At 44.0% G+C, this 16665-nt stretch overlaps 1 protein-coding gene across 1 annotated transcript in view; it reads left to right on the top strand.

Annotated features, from left to right (window-relative positions):
* The window catches only part of LOC138516394 (uncharacterized), a 746393-nt gene that overhangs the window by 718228 nt on the left and 11500 nt on the right, over positions 1-16665 (top strand). The window contains exon 31 of the mRNA XM_069631475.1: positions 2009-2133. Within this exon, the coding sequence (XP_069487576.1) occupies positions 2009-2133 (125 nt within the window). The remainder of the gene's footprint in view (positions 1-2008; positions 2134-16665) is intronic.

The following is a 16665-nucleotide window of genomic DNA, read 5'->3' as shown; positions in this document are numbered from 1 at the left end:
GAGAGTTGGATGTAGCGGGCCCCCAGAAGACTCTGTGGATGATGCAGAGGGTCTTGAACTTGATCCTCGCAGCAACCGTGAGCCAGTGGAGAGATTTTAGAGCTGTAGAAATGTGGTCCCTGGGTTTGAGGCCAAGGATAAGTCTTGCAGTCCTGTTCTGGATTAGTTGAAGGGGGCGAAAGGGAGGAATTAGGTAGATTGAGGAAGACGCTGTTGCAGTAGTCCAGCCTGGAGAGGGCCAGAGTTCTGGAGACATTGGGCCTCATTAAAAAGGGCATGGCTGCCTCCAAACTCGGGTCTGGGTCCAGGTTCCTTGAATGAGAAATTACCGGGCCATTCCAGCCTTGAAGGACCCGGTAATTCCTCATTCAATTTAACCATCCTCATTCCCATTTGAGCCCCCATAGGGCTAAATGAGAATGGGGAGGACGCCAACAATGGGCCCGTTAATAACGTGCCTGTTAATAACGTGCCCGTTGTTAGCGCCCTGGTCCCCTCAAAGGACGCCTGGTCTGACCAAGGGGACCTCGTAATAGGGCAGAATGGGTTTAACGGCTCCAGCACCTTTACCGGCGCCGTTAAACCCATTCCGCCAGGGTCCTAATGAGGCCCATTGTGTTTCTGGGGGAAGATGAGGAAAGGGAAGAGATTACAAGTTGTCCAATGTCAGATGTGAGGTGTTCAGCTACATTGAGTCTTTCTTTTATTTACTTACCAGATTCTGGTACTTGTAGTTTTACATTTATAGTTATGAAAGACTGACTGCAAGTACTGTATAAACGCCAAGGGGAAATGTAAATGGCTGAAGCTAAATTATAATGAGATCCTGTAAAATAACATAATACAGAGTATGTTAAAAGGCTAGGTTTTGCTTAATACCTCACACTGGACTGATATTTTTTGACTGTGCATTTATAGACATTTCCCTCCGCTACACAGAAAAATCCAGACATGCTACAGTGGAACCACAGGCAATTGGTTGGATCGCAATTGTGTAAAACTGAACCCCAGCAAGTCCAAGAACGTATTGGTTGGCCAGCACTCTTTAAATGCCTTGCAGGCCATCTGGCTCATAGTTGTGGGAGTCTACCTTCAACCCATATCTGTAGCAAAAACCTGTAATTGACTCATCAGTTTTCCCATGTGGTCAACACTGTGTTCGTTCACCTCAGTACTGTCGTTTCTGCACATCCGCGCAAAGTACGACGACTGGTCACAACATCCTGCCAAAGGACCTCTACTTTGGTGCACACAGGTGAGATTTCTGAGATATTTATATCACCTAACGGGCAGTAAAACCGCTTCTCGGACCTCTATCCTAGTGACCAGGATAAAACTCTTGATACAGCAAATGAAATGTTTAGTTTGTCATAGATGTTGTTTTCCATTTAGTCCATTTACACGGAATCATATGAATACCATTAAGTAATTGGCTTTTGAGGGGTTGACTATAGTTGTATGTTCTTCCTGTAGTATAGAAAGCATCATGCTGGGTCAAAGGGTTGGACCAAATAGAGAGGGAGAAAAAAACAACAGGAAGAGGGCACTCAAAATGTATCAGCAAGGAAACTATGCAAGTTTTACAAGATATATTAAATGTGATGGAAGCTCGATTATATTTCCCACCCTGAGTTTTGAGGTCGAATTTTATATGGTACCCAGGTTTCTTTAATTTTAGCAGTAGTATGATAGCAATGTTTGTGTTTTCTCATGATAGACTCAAAACGTAATTTGTATCGTACTGTGTTTTTACATTGGTATATATGGGCCTGAATCACAGAACTGTTTTATAATGGTGCAATCCGATAGGAAAACGTTCTGTGAATCAGGTCCATAATCTGATGATGGTCTCTCTTGTCATTATGTTGTACTCTAAAGATACTTTTTTAACATGTATTGTGATGTATTTTATAATGCCCTTTGTCTACTTTTATTGCAAGGTTTTGTTTTTCTAAAACTAAAGCACAATAAATAAAATAAATAACATATGAACTCTATTTATTGACAGACTGAAGGTGTGGGATCCATTTAGAAGTGGACACAAGGTGATTCGAGGCTATGAAAATATGCACCTCAAAATGAACAGCAAACTGCAAGTGATTGAAGGAGGGGCAAAGGCAATCCTGCTGACAGGTTTGTGGAACCATTTTGTTTTTCTCTTGTTGAAATTTGAAGATATTAGCATTAAAAAAAACTTTTATACACAACTAGCGTGAAAGTCAGGTTTTCATTAACACAGTAGGACCACTATATATCTGGCCTTTTATTAAATAGTATTGGATGGGGGACATCTGTTTAAAGTGAAAAATTGCACAGAGGGGACCGCCAACATGTTCACTTCCATGCACTTGGCGCTCACTGAACCATTTTCCTGTCTGAACCAGGTTAACACTTTTGCACTTCTTAACGCAAAAGTGTAAACGACATCTGCTCTATAGACATGGTAAAGGGCACTTACAATACATATCTATTGAATATGCCGGTTATTTGATGCTAAAAGCAGGCAAATTTCAACCTGCATGAAAATGTCATGTTGGCAGAAAAAAATAGGTTTTGACAAGTGGATGGGAAAAGGGAGACAGAAACACATATTCTGTTACTTACCCCCACTCCATGTATGAAAACTTAGAAAATCCTATGCAGACGTAAAACAGGTATTTTAACAGCTGTTTACCACACCAAGGGATTAGAAAATGACCCCAATATGTTCTCTATTTGGCAAAGCATCTTGAAAGTACAGTGTAGTATACGCTTTACTTTTACAAGAATGTAGTTATGATTGTATTTTATGTCTGGTCCCAATTGTACTACCCCAATTAAAAAGAAAAAAGTGAAGAACTGTTTTACCTATCAGAGAAATTGTTTGTATGTATGCTGCAATATAATACATGTAAAAGCCACCTGGCAGCAAGAAAATGACACGGTTGCTGCACATCCCCCACTTCTCGGTGCCACTCTTGTCCTATGTTGTGTTTCCATTCAACTCCCTCTCCTTCCCTTATCACCCGCTGTCCTCTTTATTGTATGTCACTGGCTGCCTTCTGTTCCCTCTGCCCTTCCTGCTTGTTCTTTCTACATTGGATCACCCTTCATTCTCTCGTTACAGTTCCGCCCTCTGCATTCTCTTCTATGTAACCCTCTACCATCACTTCCTTATTGCGACTCTCTGCCCTCTCCCTCATTTCATCTCCCCTTTTATGCCCCTTTTTATCAGTGTCCATTCTCCCCTCTTTTGTGTCCACCTCTATATCTTTTCTTTGTGTCATCTGAGTCTGGCTGCTCCACAAAACTGCAAGTAACTATGATCTTTTAGCAGTCATTCCACTCTGACACCGATGGCCAAACTTGTATATATGCTTGATATTTACAAAAGCTTTATTTTTAGGGTGACTTTTTGTTTTAAAAATAAAAAAGGAAACCCGTACCAAACACAACATGCATTAGGTATTTAGTGATTCAGTCATACAACTCTCAAAGAGGTATATGACAGATATAAAACTCTTTGGTGATTCATATCTTCCCGAAATGCTCTTTCATATGCAAAACAGACAAAACCTTATTGGTTTTATTGGTGCCACGCCACATTATCTTTGGAGTTCTTTCTAATCAATACACACATACAATGTACTAAACAATCACGTTTATATTCAAATACACAACATGCATTTTTTAAACTGTTGAAAAAAGGTGGGTTTCTCCTTAGAATAAAAAGTATGCACCATTTTACAATATTAAATGCAGCCTATGCTTAAGTCAAGCACAAATTTCCCACAAGCGGCACTAATATGATGTTCAGAAGCAAGCACTAATTTCTCTCACCAGCCCCCCATTTCAGAGGTCTGTCACCGCCCAAAAGGTGCAAGTATGAAATAGATTATATGGAAGTTAAAATGGCGTACGTCTGAATGTGCAAGTGCATCACGACACCTATGAAAGGTTACCCAAAGCCATAGAAGGTTGAGAACAAAAACTGTGTGCCAAAGGTACTGTTGATTCTCCTGGTGGTACTGAGTGTGCAGCAGAATGTCATCAAAGACACATGATAAACCCAGCAGGGATGCCATTTGCCTGTTTAACACCGTGCAGCTTCTGTAAAGATGGCGAATGGATATCTTTACGGGACACCTTTACAACTAAGTATGACACACAATGCATAACTATGATGTTTCTAAGTAATCTTTACATTTATTTTAAATACGAGGCAAGACTTTTACTGTGAAACAGTACTTCTAACGACAGCAAGACATCTGTATCTAGAACGCAAATCTCTAAATGTTCCTATGTATTGTACAGTCCAATCAGCTCTACAGAGTTAACGCACATTTTAAATGAACTTAAATGCAAGTTGGCAATACCCATGTCCTAAACCACACCCACAAAAGGTAATATTGTGCTGGAATGCCCGATCCATTGCTCAATTTTACTCTTCTAGTGTTGGGTATTTTGAACAATTGCACAAACAGCAATGATGTAAACAGTATGTGCCACTTCGTTTGTTATAAAAGGTGCTGCATTGTGCAGCTAAGAGGAATCCTGTTGCTTCCCACACATGAATGTTCAGGGTGCCCTTATCCATTACTACACTGTGAGAATCAGTGGTCGAGGTGAGCGGGAGCGGTCGGGAGCGGTGCTCCTATACTTTTTTAAATTATCTTGTACAGGTCCTATACTTTTATTTTAAAAAGAAACCGTTGGGGAATGGTTTTGTTTTAAAATAAAAGTGTAGGAAGAAGTTGAAACCTTCACTTTCAGTGCACTGCACTGAACGTTCCTTTAAACAGCAGGTGCAAGTGTTTGGGGGGGTGTATTGTGTGTGGGAGAGGTTCTGGCAATGGAGTTTGTGGGGAGCAGGGGCAGGCCAGCAGGGAACATAGTTCCACTACTTCTTTTCATACACTTCGACCACTGGTGAGAATACACAGCCAACGATTCCAAGAACCTTCTTCAACTGTCTTTTTCTCTACTGAGGTGTTTATGCCCAAGCAGAGTTTACAAACTTCATTGTGATTTTGCCATATTTGTATGGCTTCCAGCGCACGGGAATGCAGCACGCAACTTGCCTTATTTCCATTGTGCCCCTTGCTAACACCAGTGCTGTAACCATTAGAAGGGGGTAGCGTTACTTTTATTCAGCATTTGTATAAGTTGTGCCTGTACCACTTGCATATATTTCATATGTAATCTTTACCATTTGACAAGACCGGATGTAGTAATGTAGTCATGTTCCATTAATATTACAGTACAGTCTAGGTGCTTCCCATAGAGTGGCAGAGGTAATTGGAGGGAGAAATCAGATATGAGCATTGAAACCAAAATTCCTTGTTCCAACCTTCTTTCTCTAGTGTCCAAGTGGCAGACAGCTTATGTTCTTATTGCTTCCTCTAAAAAATTGTTTTGGACCTAACCAAAAGTAGACAATTAGCCATAACAATTACCTCTAGTACACTCAACTGTCGAACACACCGCCTTCTCCAAATCCTGGGCTGCAGAGATTTGAAAACACTCTTTCAACTAACATAACATGGAAGATGACAGAAATGAATTAATAGAGAGGAATCAATACGTTTCTAATCCCTGCAACCTGAAAAGGCAAAGGGGAGCAGTTTGGACAATGTGGGCAGAGTATAATGAAAGGGCAGAATATGATGAAGGTGCAGAGTCTGGCAGAGGTGAAGTAAAGTTGGGGGGGGTGCATGCACTTATTTGGGCCGAGGGCAGCAGAAAGCCTAAATATGACACTGCTGATCTCTATTCAGTGTTCCTATCCTCCAGCTTGTCCCTAAATTACTTTCTGCCTTCTCTTCCTTGTCGCGCAGCTCCCCATTATATGTGTCCATCCATCTCTACTTCTTAATCCTCAGTGGTCCTCTAAGCAGATCATGCTTCTGCCGGTAGATTTCTTCCACAGCCCCATGGACTTTGTCAGTACTCGGCGCACAAATAAACTAAAACATAGTTATTCAGAGACCACAAACTATTATTCTATCTTTTTAAAAACTTTATTGTGCATTTGGTTAACAAAACCTTAAGCACATCATACATTTCATAATAACACATTTCATAAAATCATCCATTATATAAAATTCATATCAAAATAAATCATTTCATAGGGTTACATTACATAATCACACATTTCATAAAATCAATACTGATAAACATTATGCATGTTATAATCACACATTTCGTAAAAGTGTTCTTAAAAAACTATATATTATTGACTAATGTCCTGGTTTCATTTATTTTGTGTTAATGTTAAAACACTTTATAAAATTCTAACAGAGCAGGGTGTGTTTGATGTCAGCTAAATGAATATATTTAAGAACGTGATCCATAAATGGTATGCTGCTGCTGTAATCCCAATGGATTCTGCACAGTATAGTGTATAGTTTACAATTAAAATTGGTCCGTTTCTATGCGTTCGATACGGTCCACAAACTTCCCATAGGCCTTATGATATTGTGCTTTCATTCTTATACAACATTTTAATACGTGCCTGTCGGTTGCGATCTCTATACGGCATAATCTACATTTTCTGCCCATCAGTTGTATGTTTGTCCAAGCACCCCTGTATTCAACTGTGGGGAGTAAGTTAAGCCAGAGATATATAATGAATCTTTTTTGTGCCAGGTTGGGCAATTTAGTAAGGTAGGTACAGGGTGAATTAGGTGGAAAACCTTGTGAGGCAAAGGTCGTATATCTTTTCTTTTGCGCTAATTTAGTGCAACTGGTGTTGCTTCTGTCCCAGTCTTTTGCCTTTAGCTTTAGCCTTAGGATTTGGTCTCTGTTGGTCTGAATTATGTTGCTAAATGAATTTGCATTTTGTAGATTTTAAAAATGATTATATGGTTGCTTTAAGTAGTGTTATTTTATATTTTTTGCGGGGTTTGTGTATTATTTTGCTAATGATCTGAGAATTAAATTGGTGCTCATTACAAGGTTGCCGGTCTGGAAACAACAGTGCCGATAAGCTTACCGGCACAGTTGTTTCCGGACCGGCAAACTACAAGTCTGTGGGCGGGTGCCGTAGTGCCCGCCAGGGTCAGACCTGGTGTGTGGAACGGCACGCACCCGCAGACTTTCACGGAAGCCGGTGCTTCCTTAGTCCCCACCCCCATAGAGTCCTATGGGATTCTATGGGAATGGGGATCAACATTTTACCAGTGCCTGACTTACCGGACCACCGGCATTGTAATGCCCCAGTGTTTCTGGCAAGCCAGGGGGCGATAAATCATTAAGGATCCGCCGGCTACCTGCCGGTTTTACCGGCACGGTTATCGCCGGACCCGTAATGAGGGCAATTGTATTTTTGTGTGTGATGGATTGTTTTGCCAGTTATCATGGTACAAGAGGTTTACACAACATATTGTAAAAGAGGTAGGACCTTGTGTGTGTGTGGGGGGGGGAGGTGGCGCGTGTGTGTGTGTGTGTGTGTGTGTGTGTGTGTGTGTGTGTGTGTGTGTGTGTGTGTGTGTGTGTGTGTGTGTGTGTGTGTGTGTGTGTGTGTGTGTGTGTGTGTGTGTGTGTGTGTGTGTGTGTGAGAGAGAGAGAGAGAGAGAGAGAGAGAGAGAGAGAGAGAGAGAGAGAGAGAGAGAGAGAGAGAGAGAGAGAGAGAGAGATATCGATCAGAGTTACATTTATAATACAGGCGAATGTGGCCACTTGATGCGTGAACATATGAGCACATGGTTGATTAAATCTGTTCTTTGTGTGCTGTACCTATTTGATATACTTATTTGTTATTATTTATCATTATGTTGTGTTTGCTAGTCATTTGTATTTTTTGTAGTCAGGACTGTTTTAAAGATATGCTTTGGAAAGGATATGCCAATATAAAAATATAAAATGTGCACTTTGTGTTAATCAGTAGTGTTGTATGGCTACAGTTGCATTTTGAAAGGGCTAATTTTGAGTTCTATATATTGCAAGAGTAAGAATGAAATTAATTGTTTTGGGGTTGTTGATGGAACCTGTTCTTTTGCAACACTTGTTCACGTATTAGGTATGTATTCATTTTCATGTCAAGGTTTGCTTGTACCTTTTAGGTTTTCTATTTCATATGTATTTATGGGATTTCAAAACTGAAAACAAAGCTTGAGAGCATTGGGAGCATTCAATGCTGTACATTTATTTATTTATTTATTATAATGCGCCGGCAGCCCACAGGTATCAGGGCGCAGTGACATAAACATGCTCATACAAACAAAGAAGAATAAATAATAAGTACTACACTGTTAATCGGATCACTTGAAGTTTTCAGTGACTTCCGAAATGATTTTACGTCTGCCCCTATCCTAAGTGCGAGTGGCAATGTGTTACAAAAATATGCTGTCTTTGCAGGGAGCTATCTTCCTAGGCCTTTAGTGTGTTTGAAGCTTGGACCCAGCACTTGCCCCTGGTTGGAGGAGCGTAGGGTTCAAGAGGGAAAGTAAGGCGGGGTCAATGTTTGAGGTAGGCAGGGGCTGTTCCAAAGAGGCAACGGTGGACCATGGTGCCCATTTTGAACTGTAGGCGTTCCAGTATCGGTAACCAGTGGCGGTCCCTTCTGTGGTCTGAGATGTGGGTCCTTTTTGTGACATTTTTGACAATACGCACTGCATCATTCTGTATTATCTGACACTTTTTAAGGTTGAAGAGTGAGGCTCCACTTAATAAAGAGTTGCAGTAGTCGCGTCTGATTAAAATGGTTGCTCAGGCCATGATTGCGCAGTTCGTTTCTGTAATATAAGGGCGAATGTTCCTAAGTAGGCGTAGATGATAATTGCAGTTCTGACTCACATGGTGGAATATCTGCATTTAAGGAGGACTCCAATTGAACATGCAGGGTTTTTACATTCTTTTGTACTTGGATGTCATTGTTTCTGTTTTGGAAACTTTTGTAGTCTTTGCTAAGTTTTCCCTGTGCCTGCCATGAGCCAAAAATCCAGAGCTCTGTTTTGCTGCCATTTAGGCATAGCCAGTTTTTTTACATAGTCTTCAATTTGATTATAGATATTGGTTAGATGTTGGTTAGGGTAGTCGAGTCCTTGGTGTGATCGGCACTAATTTCCATGACTAGTTGGGTGTCATATGCATAGTTTGTGAAATATACACCTAAGTTGTCTAGGAGCAAGCACAGCGATCTGATGTAAACATTGAAGAGCATGGGCGATAGGCACGCTCCCTGGGGTACCCCACATGTAATGGGCGCTGATGGAGAGAACTGAGACTGAGCCCCACTGGAGTCTCGATTTGAGCGGAATGAGCGGAACCAGCCAGCAGCCTCTTTAAAGCAGTGACCTGGATGGCTTAAGGAGTGCAGAAGACATTTGTGATCTATCAAGTCGAAAGCTGCGGGTAGATCCAATACAATGAACATGCCAGCTTTCCAATCATCCATTATTTTTAACATATGGGACTGGACGTCGATGAGAGCAGTCTCTGTGCTGAAGGAAGGTCGGAAGCCCGATTGCCTGTTATGGAGGATGCTATTATGTTCCACATGTGCTCGAAGCTGAGAAGTGGAAAATGTATCTAAGATCTTAAGGAGGGACTGACAGTTTGTGGTCGGTCTAAGATTGCTTGGTTCTTTTGGGTTCACATTGGGCTTCTTAAGGAGAGGGGTAACTGTGACACTCTTGATTGAGTCGGGTACGTGGCCATCCTTGAAAGATGCATTTAAAAATCTGGCAGGAACGGGGTGAATAGATCTTTGTGTTCCACGATCAACTTTGGTGGAAGAATATTTTCCGGACATGAAGTGGGGTGCATGGAGGATAGGTACATTGGGGACACAGCAAGGGGTTTAAAGTTAGTGTTTATATTATTAATTAATCCACATCTTTTTCCAGTAGGAGTGATAGAAAATTTTGCCTTGTATAATTTATTTTTAACACAGTGGCGCTCATTTCAAGTTTGGCAGTAATACGACATAAGTGGTATTACCGTTACCACCGGAATGACCAGTGGAATTACCACCATATTATGACCTGGTGGGCACATGCACACCCTCCTGGCGGAAATGGTAATACCGTCCAGCGGTATTACCACCAACAACAGACATTGGGCGGTAATACCGCCAAAACACAACAGTATTACCGTTACTGCTGGCACACCCAGTGGTATCACCGCCGGCAGTATTACTGCCTGCGGAAATAACATCACTGCCAGAACGGGAAACACAGCGGCTGCCATCTTTAAAAACACAATCGACTCTGAATCTCCTATTTTCTGTTGCCATCCAGACAACATACTTGGGGAAACAACATGTATCAAGACATGGGAAAGGTAATGAGGCTGTGTAAGCCACATTTCACGGAATTGGAGCTCACTGCACTGGCTGATGCAGTTATTGAGCATGCTGAGGAGCGGTTTGGAAGCAGGCAGAGGAAGACCTCTGCACAGAGGAAGGTGGAAATATGGACAGATATCATGGCTAAGGTGACAGCAGTTGGCACTGTTCTCCCAGATGCTGAGGACTGCCGCAAGTGGTGGAATGATCTAAAGGCAAGGGTCCGCAGCCTGATCTCACGACACAGGAGGGAGAGTGCTGCCACACGAGGTGGCACAGTGGCAGCACTCACCTTCATGCCGTGGAAGGAGAAGGCCAGCTCTATTCTACACATGAAGGGCATAGAGGGCATTGGGAGCACGGAGGCCAGAGCAGAAAGGCACAGTGATGGCGGTAAGTCTATCAGACACCGCGTACATGTGAATGCAGTGGCCAACAGCATGCGTCCCCCAGCATAGATGGGCAAAGGTATGGGCAAACACATGGCAATCACAGCAAATGCACAGTGAGTATATGCATGTGCCAGGGGAGGCGGGTAAATGTAGTAATGCACATGTACTGTAGGTAAAATGCACATGCCAACACATGGAAAAATGAGATGCACCCATGCGTGCCATGACAATCCATGTTGGCAACTGAAGCCCCAGTGCACCCACAAGAGTCAACATGCACATGCATGCACCGTGTACACCCTCAGCAGGCACTACCACCACCTAGTAGTAGCAGCACTCATTGGTCTGATACCACCCGTGCCAATCATACAAAACGTGCATCTGTAGAACGCACACAATGTTGCATGAGTGTCTTGCAAGCCTGCAGACATGTCTGCAAGATGACTGACAGCATGCCATTCTATTCCCAACAGGTAGACATTCCACAGACAGTGACAAGGTGGCTAGACGCTCCACTGCTGGCACACCACCCACCCCCCCAGCACAGGCCAGACCCATTGGCAGTGGGAGAAAGCCAAAGAGCAGGGCAGAAACAACACCACCACCTACCACTGCAGTGGAAACTCTGGCAGGCAGTGCACAGTGGCCCCTCCACTGGCCAGACAGGTGGCACGGCTGCCACCGAAGGTGCCACTGCCATGCCATAGCAGGCACCTGTGGCAGAACACACTGCTTCTGTCCCTGCTCTGGCTGCAAAACATCAGGGTACCAACACGCCCATCTCTTATCACGGGCAGTGCAGCCACCAGTCCATCATAACATGGGCCTTGTCCATAGCATTGACGAGGAGGGGGATGAGGAGGAGCAGGACATAGGCTTCCACTCCCCATGCTTCAGCCCAAACCCTCCACACAGCCCACCACCTCTGCCGGGTGGCTGTATGGGCGAGGCTAGATGCCATTGAGCAGCGGCAGCTACAGATTGAGGCAATGCCTGAGTGCCTGCAGCAGTGTAGCCACTGAATGTCCCGTTCCCTTGGCCAGGCCACTGCTGCCATGACCTCAGTAGGTCAGAGAGTGCGGGAGCACACAGAGGCGACCTCCGCCTCTGCTGAGACACTAAATCAGTGCATGCAGCTGACCCTACATTATATCCTGGCCCACGGGTCAGAGCCCTCCATCTGTGCTACCACAACAGAGGGCTCACAACCCAGCACCCCAAGGCACCTCTCACAGCGCCACTTGACTCCCAAGGTGCTGGAGCAGGCTTCTTTGCCCAAGAGGCACCGGAAGCAACTGTCAGACAAAGGTGTTTTGGGGATGGTGTTTAGGGAGGGTTTCTGGGGAGGGACATTGGAGAGGGAGGAGGTGCTTTGGGGTTGAGTGTGTTGGGATGGTGTACAAGAGGGGTTTTGGGGAAGAGTCATTGGGGGTGTTTTGGGAATGGTCTTTTGGGGATGGTGTTCAGGGAGAGTTTTGGGGGAGGGTTGTTTGCATTTGCACATTAAATAGTTGTTCACTGAAAGGAATGCTAGGACATTCTTATTGTGTGCAATTGTTAAATCAATAATGTGACTATATTCAGAGGTGCGTAGCAAGTGTATTTCAATTGTCATCAAAAGAAATTGTGAATGAGTTCTTGACGAACCAGACGTCCATCTCTACCCTCTTCCCGCTCAGTGTGGCAGCACAGCACCCGCAGGAAGTGAGTGAGTCCTCCTCTTCTGGGGGTGGCATGTCCTCATCAGGGGGCAGGAGAATATTCTGCCTGATGCAAATGTTGTGCAGCATGGCGCAGACAAGAACAATTTGTCCCACCTTCTCTCTCCTGTACACTACGGACCCTCCAGAATGGTGTAGGCACCAGAAACAAGCCTTCAACAGGCAGACCCTGGTCTGAACATGCGCCCTGTTGTCGGCCAAATCCTGTGGTCTCTGTGGATTCCACACTGGTGTCATCAGCAATGGTAGCTGGGGCATCCAGAGTCAACTGCAAGGGCAAACATCATAGGTGTCAGTCACAGAGAATTGTGGATGTGTTACACATTACAATGGCATGTTGGTAGACAGCCTGTGCATGCATTTCACAAGTATTGTCACACAACGTGTTTTACCATACCAGTATTTGTATATGGAGTCCGTCACTCAGGGGGTACATTTGCTCTGTCATGGAACATCATGCACACAGCTCACAGCCAGCACTCATTGCTTTTGGGTCTGTGATTGACAGGGCAGCATGCCGTTGTACCTGTGTATTGCTCCCATGCATGTGCCTTGATGGGTTTTTAGTGGTACTAGTTCAGGTTGTGTGTGTCTATTCTGCAACAGCTTCACATTCATGGTCACCTGAGTACATGGCACTTCGGACAGTGTTGCATTCCTTTGTCACAGTGTTGTAGCGTGCCATTCCATGTATAGGGGTGTGAAACGTTGCATTGTGGTTCCTGTAGTCCTATGTGTGTGTCGCTAGCCTGTTGGGCACATATGCATTGGCAATTTACTGCAGCATTGTCACTCATGTCCTAGTCCTGCTGGTGTTAGTCTCTCATGTGCAGGGGTGTGTGCAGATCCTGCATGTATAGGTCCTTGACAGGGCATGCATTGTTTAGTTGTGGTAATCACCCACCCCAGATGTCATGTCTCATGTCTATTGGGCTGCGAGAATAGTCTGTGTGATCGCACTTGTACTGACCCAATATCCACGTCTGTTGCCCTCTGTCGCTCTCCATGTAGCTCGGCAGTGTGCTGTTCCGCAGGACCATGGCATCGTGGGTGGAACCAGGGAGTTGGGCACAGCAGTGTGTAATGAGGAGGTCAGGATCACAGGTGATCTGGACATTCAGGGAGTGGTACTGCTTCCGGTGGCAGTATACCTCTTCAGATAGCGAGAGTGCCACCGACTCCACATGGGTGCAGTCCTGAGCAGCAATGGCATTGGGCATGTGGGCTGCTGCATAGAGACGTGCCTTCATGGCGTTTACCTGTGCCGGGGTGTTGGGCAGGGAGATGTGCTGGGAGACATGGCGCAGGAACGCTTTCACAACCTGCACATGCACTTTGGAAAATGTGGGCTGGGACATGCCATGCAGCATCCCCACAGTGTGCTGGAAGGTGCCAGTTGCCATGAAATGCAGGACCAACACAATCTTCAACAAGACTGTCCTGATGTTGATCCTGCTTTCTATGTCATCCTGGATTAGGGTGAGCAGCTCAGCAATGATCTCCCTGTTAAGCCGGTACAGGGTGATTAGCTGGGTGTCCATCAAGGTCCAGGGTGAAGGCCTGACCTGGGTATGGGCGTACGGCTTGCATGGTGTCTTCTCCTCCCCCTCCTCTGCATCCTGCTCTTCCAGTCTCTGCAGCTCAATACAGAGCTGGAGCAGCTGCATGTCCATGCGCACAGAAGCCAGTGGCAACATGATGGTGTTATAAAGTGTGTCTGAGGAAGATGTGGGCCGAATGAACCCTTTCTGAGTGGATTGGGTGCACCTGTGGCTTAATTTACATCACCTGTATGTACATACCTCCAACTTCTTGGTGGCATTAACTGAGATTTTGGTGGTATTATCGCACAATTTCAATGGTATTATCACCATTTTCAAGATTGTAATATGGCAATAATACTGCTTTATGATTTCACCGGTCAGAACGCCAACGATAAATCCGTCAGCGTTAATTCCGCCAAAGGTATTACTGCCGACGGTAATACGGTCTCCTATTTTGATGGAATGGTAAAAGCAGCAGTTATACTGTTACCGCCACTTTTAACGTATACCGCAAGACTTATAATGAGCCCCGGTGTGTATTTTGTTTCATGTGACGTATCAGTTGTGTGGATTTTTTAAATCTAAAAGTATGTTTTTTAGGTAAGGACTGTTTAAACATTTAAGAGGTTTTGTCTTTCTTACAGGTACATTTTAAAATGAGAATTTTACTTTTCATTTAATGGCTTATTCTTTGTGTGGTATTCCGAACTGATGGCAGCAAGTAGGTTGCGGGTGTAATGCACCATTTTTTTACCACTGGAATACTATTGTACAACTTCAGCTGGATTCGGTCAGTTGAACTTGTTGGATGCATAGGATGTTTTTTTAGTTTTTAGAGAGTCACTTCCTGGTTGGATTTCATATCCTTTTTTGTTTGGCCAAGTCCTTTTAGAGTCAGCAATGTTCACAGGTGCATGGATGAAATAATGATCTGTGTGTTACGAGACCTGCTACGGGCTGGCATGATTTTCAGTAGGTTCACAGCAGAATAAAATGGTCCATGCGTACCGAGAGCTTTAAGGGCTAGTATGGTTTTTACAAGGATGAAATAATAATTTTTGTTTTGTCAGATCATTATGTAGATTATTTAATGACTTTAATTTCCTATTTCCTTCAGTTTATTTTTTTAGATGCAGTAATCCATTCTCAACTTTCTTTCTACTTTTTGAAAGATCACATTTACAGAGTGTTTTGCTCACTGGGGTTTGGTTCCTGCATATTATACTCGTGTTGAAGGATCACCTTCCATTATTGGTGAATCTTTTACATTTCAGAGGCTCTCTGTGAGACATTCCCGGAGACGTGAACATAACTTGCAAGAACAATATAGAAATAGATGATTTCGCTAGTTTTCATTGATTACCTTCGTAATTATAAGTATGCAGGACTCATTTCAATTGTAGTTGTCAAACTTCTTTTAAATGAAGCCAGTATCATTTGAGTCATACTGCATTTTTCCTTGTCATATGTTTTTTGATTGTTTTGCATACATATGCCTTTTAAACATGTGGAACTTAATTTGTGTAGAGTATAAAATGCCTTTGTTATGTAGCGTAGTGTGCTTGCGTATCATTTTGAAACAGGTTGACACTTTTATTACTGCCACATTAATGGTATGTCTTTGCTTAAGGCAATGTATGTAAAGTAGTTATACACTTTTTTTGATATTGGGGGTCATTATAAGGTTGGCAGTAGCCATGCCGGCCAATACCGGCACCTCTGCCGCCAGAGTCATTTTTTTACCGGCACCCAGCAATGGGGATGTACTGGGGCATTCTGGCCCCAGCGGACCCGGTAATTCCCCTTCGCGGGTGCCGGTAAAAATTGATCCCCATTACAATTTGAGTCCCATAGGACTCAATGGGAATGGGAAGTCCGGTAGCGCCGGCACCGTAAATAACGGTGCTGGTGCTACCGTGTAGGTCAGCTTGTGGCTGCCGTCCCTCCCGGCAGGTCAGACCTGCCGGGCTGAAGGGCACCTGCCCGCAGAACTCGTAGTTTGCTGGTCCGGTAACAACGGTACCGGCAAGCTTACCGGTAGTGTGGTTACCGGACTGGCAACCTTGTAATGAGGCCAATTGACTTGTAACATTGGTAGAGGGCAAGGCTCACCAACATGGGCTGGGGCACATTTTTTCTGGGTTGCCTCAATGTGTGGGGCAGTGGGAGAGGTTATACGGTAGCTAGATTAGGGAAGATAAAGTGCTTAGCGAAGTCCTCTTTGCTATTTAGTCATCTTCTCTGTGTTTATAGTACGCGACAGCGTGTTTTGTTGCATTTGGTTTAACCTACAAGATGGCTCCAGGTTGAAGTCATGGGGATTACCTCTTTGTAAAATGCCTAGGCACATGGAGTAAATTACTACAGTTGAATTTATTAAAATCTTGCCAGTCTGAGAGCTCAAATTATTCCTGCGCATAGTCCCCATAAGTAGAGGGCAAATGACACTTGTAGTTGTGCATACAGATGTTTGCAGTGTGCTGTTTGGGGTGGTGCTGGTGGATATATCAGAATGTTCACCGTGTATTTTGGGACTGCTAGGAGGGGTGTAGTTGTCTTGTTTTGTGAGAGTGGAAATAGGTTTGGGGAATCTTTTCAATGTGAGTGTGTTTGGGCATGCAGCCTTGGGTGTAATTGTTTTCCTAGTAATGAGTGTAGTGTCAGCAGTCATAGTTTCGGTACTCATAGTGTGTATAGTGTTATGAGTTGTGTGGAGTTTGTGTTTGTCTTGCAGGTGAGTC

Source organism: Ambystoma mexicanum, chromosome 6q, assembly GCF_040938575.1.
Source record: "Ambystoma mexicanum isolate Mex_15411 chromosome 6q, UKY_AmexF1_1, whole genome shotgun sequence".
NCBI classification, from domain to species: Eukaryota; Metazoa; Chordata; class Amphibia; order Caudata; family Ambystomatidae; genus Ambystoma; species Ambystoma mexicanum.
The sequence above is the reverse complement of the archived record's forward strand: the minus strand, read 5'-3'. Positions and strand labels throughout refer to the sequence as shown.